At 41.1% G+C, this 10,648-nt stretch overlaps 1 protein-coding gene across 1 annotated transcript; it reads left to right on the forward strand.

The window, feature by feature from the left end:
* Positions 1 to 28: 28 nt before the first annotated feature.
* Positions 29 to 9,789, forward strand: UPF3B (UPF3B regulator of nonsense mediated mRNA decay). Its single transcript, XM_039488045.1, has 10 exons — positions 29 to 453; positions 1,260 to 1,366; positions 1,510 to 1,616; positions 2,871 to 2,969; positions 3,777 to 3,887; positions 4,451 to 4,494; positions 5,514 to 5,702; positions 6,232 to 6,392; positions 7,322 to 7,634; positions 8,652 to 9,789. Exons 1-10 carry the CDS (start codon positions 325 to 327, stop codon positions 8,793 to 8,795), a joined length of 1,404 nt encoding a protein of 467 aa, XP_039343979.1. The 5' UTR covers positions 29 to 324; the 3' UTR covers positions 8,796 to 9,789.
* Positions 9,790 to 10,648: the final 859 nt, after the last annotated feature.

A 10,648-nucleotide genomic window follows, 5' to 3' on the forward strand; every position in this document is an offset into this window, starting at 1 on the left:
CATTGTGCCGAGGCCGAGGCCGCTGGAAGTGTCACGAGTGCAACAGCGATAGGGCGGGGCTAGGTCCCCCTCAGAGACTGGGGCGGTGGCCGCACTAGGCGACGTGCCACGGCTGCCGGGAACTTCCCATGGCCCCGCTGACCTGCCTGCCGGGAGCGGCCGCCCCCGTTAGCCCCAGTGCATGCCGGGAGCGCCCATCCCCAGGGTGCTGTATCCCGGAGGCGGCGCCAGGCGGCGGTTCGTGGCCCTTTAAGCTGTGATCCCGCGAGAGGCGCAGCGGCCAATGGGCGGCAGGGGGCGTGGCTCGGTGGGCCGGAGAACGGGATGAAGGAGGATAAGGAGAACACCAGGCCTAAGGAGAAGCGGGCGCCCGGGGGCCCCCTGGAGCTCAGGGGGGGCGGGGAGCCCGAGCGGCTCGAGCGGCCGAAGGACAAGAAGGAGACGCTCAGCAAGGTGAGGCCGGGGGAGCGGCCCTGGGTGCCGCTGTGCCTGGGGGCTCCCGGGGCCGGGGCGCGCTGCTGCCGCCGGCGCTTCTCCCTCTCCCGTGCCCCGGCCTGCGCGCCTGCCCCGGGCCCCAGCGCCTCGACCCCCGGGCGGGGCCCGTGGGCGCTGTTCTGGGGGTGGGGCCAGGCAGGCACAGGGCGCCCGGGGGAACAACTTACAAACGCGGCGGGTGTCCGGCGGTGTCTCGTTTTTCGGCGCCCAGCGGGAGATGCCGCGATCTGATGGTTTGCCCGGGGGGTGCTGAGCTCGGGGGGTGCTGAGCTCGCGTGGCGTTTCGCGTGTGGGCAGCGCTCTGCAGAACCGAGGCCTGTCTGGCATCCGGACCCACTGGCCACCGCTTGGGAAATGTTTGGCCCAAGTCACTTGCTCAAAGTAGCAGTTAATGGTAGACTAAGGAACGGAGCTCAGGCATCTTGCCTTTGAATTCCTTGCTTTAATCACCGAGCCCCATTTCCTCACTTAAAGCCTGAGAGTGCTCCCGTTGGGAAGTGAGTAGGAGTCTTTTCTTTGACTTAAGTAGGTGCTGGATCAGGCCCCCAGTCTTTCTGTGCTTTCTTGAAGAATTGTGATGTTTCTAGGTCATTCAGTCCTTAGGATATAAAAATGGCCTTGAAGTGCGCTGGGTGAAATAGATTTCCACATGAGCCACAGTTGTTGACTTAGCTTTGTTATCCTATGGCATCTTTCAAGTAAGAAATCTGAAATAAAGTCAGGGGCAGACAATAATTTTACACTCTTAAAATTCTTGTGTTAAGGTGGTAATTCGACGCTTGCCTCCCAGCTTGACTAAGGAACAGCTTGAAGAACATCTTCAGCCTTTGCCTGAACATGACTATTTTGAATTTTTTGCTAACGATTCAAGGTACAACATTTCAGGTTTCAATTTTTTCACATAACTCTGTTATGTCAATTAATTTACACTTGTCTATAGTGTATATAGTTAAAATCAAAAGCAACTAGCCAGCTTCATTTCCTTACACGTTGCTATTTTTTGTCCTTTTGCAGTTTGTATCCTTACATGTTTTCCAGAGCATACATCAACTTTAAAAACCAAGAAGACATAGTACTGTTCAGGGATCGCTTTGATGGTTATGTTTTTGTTGATCACAAAGGCAAGTAAACATAAAACTTGGTTATATATTAAAATGTTTGTATATCAGATATATTTGATGAGATTGTCAGGTAGTTTATTCCCAATTTTTTCTTATTGTACACTTTCTTTTAGTGCCATAATTATACTTGGGCACCATATATCAAGATTAAATACATGGTGCTTGCATGTAGTCTTTTCAATAAACTTCATGGCACTTTTTGTAGTAGATTTTAAATACACTTTAAAATAACAACCATAAAATCCCCTTTTTAAAGCAGTATTAGTGCTAAATTTTCCAAACAAACTGCTTAAGAGGAATTCTAGCTCATTAGTAATTTACATGTACGTAATCTAAGTTTAGTTAACTGTCACTGCAGTATATTATGTGGTTTGTTGGGAGCATTCAGCGCCTAATACTAAAGCTTATTGGTGTTTTGGCTGATATCCTCTAACACACACATTCTGGATGAAATTCTGGCCCCATGTGAGTCTTGCCACTGTTTCCAATTGACTTCTGTGGGGCCCGAATTTCACCTGAAACTCTTGTTTTATTTGGATATTTTTATAGATGTATTTTTTTAGAGAGAGTTTACTTTTAATTTTTTGATTTTGCATCTTCCACCAACCAGTTGCTTTTTGTGAAATGGAGCTATGACAATTGAAGTCTCAGTTATTCAGAAGGCATTGAGTGGCCAGCTTCAGGTTCCAAGCATCAATTTAAATTACCTAGATTCTCTGAAACTACTTCTCTGTTCTACATGGACTTTTTGTCAATCATATTGGATTTTGTCAGAACAGAAATGTCCCCTTTCTCCATATTCCCAGTTGAACACACAGTGTTCTCCTCCGCGCCGCCCCCCCTCTCCCCCCCAGTGAATGAAGCAGGAATTGGGGGGAACAGCATGTGATCATAATGCATAACTGTCAGGATGCTGAATTAAGGTTGCCTGATCAACCTTAGCTCTGGCATTTCCTAACTTTTGAGTATTACATTTTGCAACTTTAACTTTCTTTTAATGTAGTTTTGTATGTATTTTGTGTATAGACTGGAAAGTGCTTTGAGAGCCTCTTGCGATGAAAGGGTTATAAATAATGTTGTCGTGGTCAGATTTATAAACACAAATTTCATAGCTACTATCTATTTATCTGTTCTAGTATTGTGTTTTATAACACTCCCCAGTGTCCCTCCCCCAATATAATACACTGTCAGGAATTTAGTGTTTGGGTTTTTTTTTTACTTTGGTGATTAATTTTAACATTTTACATTTAACAGGTCAGGAGTATGCTGCCATAGTAGAATTTGCACCTTTCCAAAAATCTGCAAAAAAGAAGAATAAGAAAAAGGATGCCAAAACTGGGACTATTGATGATGGTATAACTACTAGGGTTGGTTGTTGTATGCATACATATGTGGAGATTTATGTGGTGCATGGTATCTGATCACAAAAATTTTAATTTATTTTGACTGTGCGGTGTCCTAGTGTATCATAGAACCATATATTATTAGGGTTGGAAGAGACCTCAGGAGATCATCTAGTCCAACCCCCTGCTCAAAGCAGGACCAATCCCCAAATGGCCTCCTCAAGGATTGAACTCAGAACCCTGGGTTTAGCAGGCCAATGCTCAAACCACTGAGCTATCCCTCCCCCCAAACAATATAATGTTTGATACTAAACACTTAACATGCAACAACTACATTTCTGTTTTTTCAAAATAACTTGTCTGTTTTACTATAACAAAAGTACTTAAGGTATTATTGATATTATGATAGTACCTAGTGGTCCCCAGCAAGGGATAGGGTCCTGTTGTACTAGGTAACACCCACACATGTAATGAAAAGATGGTCCTTGTCCCAGTTAGCTTTCGCAGGGTTGGTACACTAGAAGAAAAATAGACAACTGCAAAACCAATAAAATATCTTAAGCACACTATGGAATAAAGTTGTTAAAATCTTGCATTATTACTATTAATTGTGTACTTTACAAAACATAACCAGACATGGTTCCTGCCTCAGAGTTAGATTTAACTTGGCTAAAGACAAATATCAGGCAGCAGCTCATAAGACTATATAACCCATTCTTGTTTGTTCATAAGTTTGAAAATGCAGAGTAACTATTGAAACTCCCAGAAGAGGGGTCAGTATGTGTATTTTGTAGCACAAACCGATCTTTCTCTCCAGACCCAGAGTATAAGAAGTTTTTGGAAAGTTACAGTGCAGATGATGAAAAGTTAACATCGACTCCTGAAACACTACTAGAGGAAATAGAGGCAAGAAACAAAGAGTTAATAGGTATGAAAACTGATATCTTGTATGTGAACCTCTTCTCTCAGTATAGGAAGACATACAAAGTACAATATTTTCTAGGTTTGTGACTTTTGAACTTTGGGGACTCTACATTCCTTTTTAGATTATTTAGTATCATTAAGTCCTTAGAGTAATACTGTTAGTGAATATCTACTTTATTCATCCCTGGTCCAGTCCCTCTGCTTAGTTTAAATTGCAATATAGTAATCTTCTCCGCTACCTATACTAAACACCTGTTATGTGCTGTTAAATTCCAGTGATGGGTGCATTGGCTCCTTTAATATTAGTATTGTGGGATGGGAAGTGATATATAAATGTAAGTTATGACTCATTTAGTTTAGCTAAAACATTAAATGAGGAGACATAGCTATTTCTAAGTAAATGAAGGGTATACATTTCAAGAAGAGAGAGAGAAGTTGTGGTACAAGTAAGACTGAAACTGAGCAAAACCTAAGATAGACTGAGATAAGTCTATCCCATCTAACTTATGAAAACATATCTTGATATTTGTAAAGGCAAAAATATTTATGTTCTTAATATTTATTTAGCTAAAAAGACAACTCCCCTTCTGAACTTCTTGAAAAACAAACAGGTATGATTTCTCTGTATAATCTATGTAGAATCTTTTTGGTTACAGTTTTTGATAACTTGCTCTTAGAACTTGTGTATGTACAGTGATGTCTGTATAGTAAGATTTTCTTTTGTGGTAAATGGATCTAAAGATCTTGTTTTACATAATTCTCCCAGAGCTACAGAATTGTTCAGGTAGGTGGGAGTGCTTCCTTCTCTCCTCAGAAGAAAGTCGTGAAACTTAAAAAAAGGGGGGGGGTGCGGAAATGTCCTACAACTGTTTGTTCTGCTACAGGACTGCATCCTGCTGCCTAACTGAATCCATGCTGCTCAGCAGATGGCCAGTGTAGTGGAGCAGATCTAGCAGTGCAGCTGGACATGCTTGCAGAGGAAAAATGTAGTGTGTACAGGGCCTCAGTCTAACGATTATAATCATGTTTAAAATGGGGTGGAGTTTTCTTGTACTCTTTATCCCAAATACTTGGTATAACCTGGGTTCATGCTTAACAAACTGTGTGTTTAGCAGGGATTGATAATGGCTTCCAGAGTCTTGATCTCAAGCTATATTTTGCTTAACATGGTGGTTTAATAACAGTCCTTGTCACAATGGAACACTGAGCCATGTGAGCTGCAGCTGTGTGATTGGCAAGCCATCTTCTGTTTAACATACTGTTTGCAGCTACCAGGATTTAAGTTAATGCCCTCTTGGTAATTTCTCTCCTATGAACCTATTTTTCTTCCAGGTGTGTTTAACTTTTTAGGATGGGTTCTGATGTGTGGGTGTTTTCATTTTAACTTCCATTAAAATATACAGTTAATGATTTCTGAAATATACATAATAATGCTGCTCCAGTGAATTTTGATGCTGTCAATAAGTTGCTTAAAAGTAGGATACAAAGGGAGACACAAATGTTTATAAAGCTGTATATTTTAGAGAATTTTGTGTCATTTCAGGACATGGTATCTTATGGAACTTTTTAAAAGTAATTTTTTTTCTAATGTGGGAAATATGTGATTTTTGTCCCCCTCTCCCCCTTTCAGAGACTGAGAGAAGAAAAAAGAGAGGAGAGGAGAAGAAGGGAACTGGAAAGAAAAAGACAAAGAGAAGAAGAAAGGAGGAAATGGAAAGAAGAAGAAAGAAGGAAGAGAAAAGAGGCAGAAAAACTGAAGAAAGTTGATAAATGCCCAGAGAAAGAAAGGGATAAATCAAAGGACGAACCAAAGATTAAGGTACAGAACATGTCATTGTTATAGGCTGTTTTCCTCCCCCTTCCCTGTAAAAGTTGCATACAAAATGTGTTCACTGAATACTTATCCAAGAGTAATTCATGATCTTGAAGGAATAGACTAGTTATTTCATAATGTTCATGCTTTTGGTAAAGTACAGTAAGGATTTGTATGTTGATTGATTGTTAGTTGCTTTAGTTTATCTTTAATAAACAATTTTCATTTGAATACTTGTGTATATGCTTTTGTTCCCCAGAACATATGAATTTAATATAATCTGGGTAACTGGATATATTTGATCTTGTTCTCATACTGTACAGGGAAATGAATCTTATTCTGGGATTGGGATCATTATTTTAGTTGTAGACATTACTGCCTCTGAGCACAGGGAGTATGGAAATAACTAGTTACATATATGTATATTTCTCATGTTAAGCAGAAGTCACTTCAGCCGAGTAGCTAAATTATACTGTGCTGCAAAGTAGAATTAGAATGAGCCTTTGATTAAATAGAACATGTATTTTCTTGACAGCTACTTAAGAAACCAGAGAAAGATGAAAGAGACTTGGAGAAAAAGGAGAGGTTCAAGAAACTGGAAAAAGAAAATGTGAGGGAAGAAAAGGCTGCTGGCGCACTAAGTAGCGTGTCAGCCAAACGATCCGATGGAGAGACTAAAGAGGAGAAGGCAAAAAAGTTAGTATTCCAGTACTTACTATATATGACTTACCAGAAAAACCCAGCCCTTCTAAATGAGTAGTTTAAAACTTAGGCTGCGCTGTCCAGGAACAGCTCTTGAATTCAAATGAAAAAATGTCTCTGATCTGAATTGTCTGGGAGAGCATACTCATGATCGGGGGAGGAGGGGGTCCATCTGGACTTGAACTATTTCATATCTGTTCATGTAATAGAAAAAATTTAGTGTTTTATCAATAACACTTGGGTTTTCAGTTGAAGATATTTACAAATGGAGAAAAGCTCAGGAGATGAAGCCCAATTCAGGAAGCACAGCCCTTGGGCAAAGATGGCTTTAAGCCACTTCTGTGCCCTCCAAATTCTGGGGCGGCTTTGGGCTTGTACAGTCTCTAGCATGAATGCGTACAGCTCCATAGACTGCACTTACAGCAGCTTCTGAGAGCACAGGGGCCACTTAAGTCCACAATACTCATAATGCATATCCCTTTAGAGGCCGTGGCAGGAAGGAAAAGTATGGCCATTCTTATGCCAGAATGACAACCATGTACTGAAATAATTAATCCTCACAACATCCATGTGATGTATACAGGTGTGGGTTTCCCCCATGTGTCAGAGGAATGAAGCACAGATTTAAGTAATTTCCAAGGCCACAGAGGGAGTTAAGAAGTCCCACAGTTCTAGTCACATAGCTGACTATCTGTAGTGTTCTCGCTCTTTATCAAGGATTACATCCTCACTGCAGTTATTTTTGTATCTGTAGTAAAATATGACTGTAGGCTTCTAGGATATTTTAACTCTTGTCCAAAATCTACAAATCTGTGTCTGACAATATTGATGCAAATTTGGAGCTGTAGTATTGATTACACAGATCTGTGATTTTGATTATCCAGTCTTCCAAGCTTAATTTCTCGCTGTGTATTTTCATACAGATCTGAAGATGAATATGGAAAAGATTACAGAGACCGGGAGAGAGACTTTGAAAGAGAGAGAGAATATGAGAGACTGCAGCGGGAGAAACAGAGACGCCAAGATGAAGAGCGTCGTAGGCAGAAGGAACGCTTTGAGAAAGAGAGAGTTTTTAGAAAAAGAGAAGAAGAGGTTAAAAAGGAGATAAACTCACTCAGAGAGAAAGGAAGGAAAAATGAGCTTCCAGACTTTACAGGCAACACAGAAAAAGCTGAGAAAATAACCAAAGATGACAAAAAAGAGGATGCGGCTAAGAGAGATCGCATCAGAAATAAGGTGCTGGCTCTCTTTAAATTCACACCCACTCTATAAGGTCTCGTTTATGGTTTTATGGTAAATGTTAATTAAGGGGAGGGTCATGCAATTTCTTACCTTTTTTTTTTACTTTTTTTCTCCTTCCTATAATAATTCAACTGTAAACTTTGCCATCATGTATGAGGGGGAAAATAGACAGATTTTATAAGCTTTGCTGCTGCTAAGATGAACTTGGTCTTGGCAAATTTCTTGCCTTTGTAGGAATTATGTACAAGTCCAGCTGTTGCTGGCAAGTTCTGAACAAAAGTGAATAAATGTCTGTCCTGGTTTTGCCAGCAGATAAATGTTGGCTTTTTAACTTTTGTGTCACCAGAGAACTGATATGGTAGGACCAGATTCTTGCAGATGCTGTGTGTGGGTTAATGCCAGTAAGTACATCTCTATAAGCAAGAGAAAACAATATAGCAGGCAGCTACCGCTATTGTACCTTCTCCAAAACACTGCAGAGGCTGCTGCGTCAAGTATAAGAGAGGCACCGCTATGCAGTGTCATAGCACAGACCCCATGTTAATGTACATATCATTCTATATGCAAAATACTCACAAAATATGTATTCCTTCCATTGATAGGAATACATCCAGTTTAGATGTGCATTAATTCTGCATTTGCAGCATCTACGGTGTATGTGTTTCATGTTTTTAGTTAAAAAATGTTCCTTGGGAGAAGCTTTGAAATTTGCTCGTGTGCTTGAAGTGGACAAACTGAATTGTTCCTTAATATTATCCTTGTGAATGCTTTAAAATACTTGGGTGTATAATCTAAAGCAGCATTCTCATCTGTGCTTTTTGAGCAGTTACTCTTTTGTCATTGAACTTGTAATGTTGGGTGTCACTGAATAATGAATAGTGTTTTGGGGAAGTCTGAAGTGGTCTGTGTGGTGTTCTATTTGCCTTTTTTAGTATCATCCCTTTAGAAATGATAGGAATTTGTCTTGTAGCCAAAGCATCATACTGTCTGATACCTTCTGGTTTATTTCAGGATCGTCCAGCAATGCAGCTATACCAGCCAGGAGTTCGAAGTCGAAGTAGACCGTGTCCTTATGAAGACATTGCTACAAAGTCTGTGGACCAAGAAGCAGATAAACAAGAAAGTGAGACCAGTAATACAAAAGAAGAGGAGTGATTAGCGCGCAGGCCTTATGTGTTCTGATTATCGAAGCAGCCAAAGAGCATGTACTACGCAATCCAGAAGTGCCTTCAAAGAGAAGGAACAAAGGAAGAAAAGGGGACATTGTGCTGTTGGATGTTTCTGGTTAAAGAACCTCCGAATTTGAAATGTGTTCTCATTGTTATTGGAATTTATTTTCATAGCATCAGACTACAATGGAGAAGAAAATGTTTGCAGTTTGCAAAGTAGAAAAGCTTTTTGTGGCCTTAAGTATGAGAAATGCGAGTCATGTGGTCAGGAGGATGACACCTGGATCTAAAAGCAGAGCTTTTTTGTAAAGCAGTCCTGAACCAGTGTGTGGTACACTTAAAAAGAGGAGCAAAGTTAAAGCTGCAGTTTTGCTCAAAAGCTAACATCCTATATTGCTGTGCTGCGTGGTGTTTGAGTCTGAGACTGCAATAGTTACAAATAAACAGTGACATCCTAGCACTAAAACAGAGTTCTCAGACTATGGTAGCTGGGCCATCAGTGGTCTGGGGAAGCCTTTCCTGGTTTTATGCAGAACAAACCTTTTCAAGGTAGAAGCAGTAGGACGTTTAGACAGTGGGGAGAGGCCTTATAAAGAATCTTCCAGGTAAGAAGTGGATTACTGAATGAAGTAGTTGAACTAAAAGATTGCAGTGTAGGAATAATTTTGTTATTACTGGGTATTTCCTTTTCTGATAAATTGTCATGTAATGTCTGTCTACCTACACTGAAACAATTTATTTTAATTTCAGTATAGCTGTGTAGAGTGTCTGATTCTTTTCAAGCATTCCCTCTTGTTTTCAGTGTCTTAAAAGTAGGAAACTTGCCATTTCAATCTCTGCTTCATCTTTCTTGATCCATTGGAGTGTTATTTCACAGCCCAGAAGAAACTTCACCAATAATGATCCTCTTTAAGCTAGCAAGTTTTAGCCTTAGCTGTTTTGTACTAAAACCAATAAAATATCTCAAAATATTAAAGATACTTTAACTTATTTGTCTTCAGTGAGACTTTTTTCTATTTGGGGGCATGACAGAGCTAGCCTTAGCTCATGTACTGTATTTATCCTTTCTCAAAGCTTTTCGTACTAATATTGTACATAGTTAAGATTGTCAAATGGCCTCAAACTCAATAACAACAAATTCCTGTACTCTGCTGAGAACAGTGGAGAATATTAAACTAATACATCACTGTAGCTAAATTACAGCGCCTAATGTTACAGGAACTCCTCACTTAACATTGTAGTTGCATTTTTCAGGAACATAACTAAGTGAAACAATGTTAAGCAAATCCAATTTCCCCATAAGAATTAATGTAAATAGGTGGGGTTAGGTTCCAGGGAATTTTTTTTCCAGACAAAAGGCGTTATATACATTTTAAACAAGCAATTTAACACTACACTGGGGCGGGGGGTAGTGTGCATGTGCTGTGTGTTTACAAACATACTGTACATACAGAACTGTACTGTAGTTAGGAGGTGCCCCTGCCTTATCGCACACAGGCACAGCCCAGTGGCACTGGAGATGAGGCAGGCAAGGAGGCTGGAGGTGCTGTAGGCTAGGAGAAAGCGTGTGCAGCAGCTTCCCCTACTCTGCAAGCACCAGGGGCAGGGGGGAGCTCAACCCTCAGCCTGCCCACTCCCCCCTTCCCCCAAACCCCCCTCCTTGACCTGCCTCTTCTCCCCCCACCTCCTCCCCTTTTACTTCCCACTCCACTCCTCTCCCCTCCCTTCTAAGCATCACAAGCCAGCTGATTCCCACTGCAGGAGAGAGGGGAGGGAGTGGGAGCCTGCACGCTAAGTCCTTGTTCCTCCCTCCTGCCCCCAAAATGCCACAAGCCAGCT

The sequence above is a fragment of the Mauremys reevesii genome, linkage group 9 (assembly GCF_016161935.1).
Source record: "Mauremys reevesii isolate NIE-2019 linkage group 9, ASM1616193v1, whole genome shotgun sequence".
Lineage (NCBI taxonomy): Eukaryota > Metazoa > Chordata > Testudines > Geoemydidae > Mauremys > Mauremys reevesii.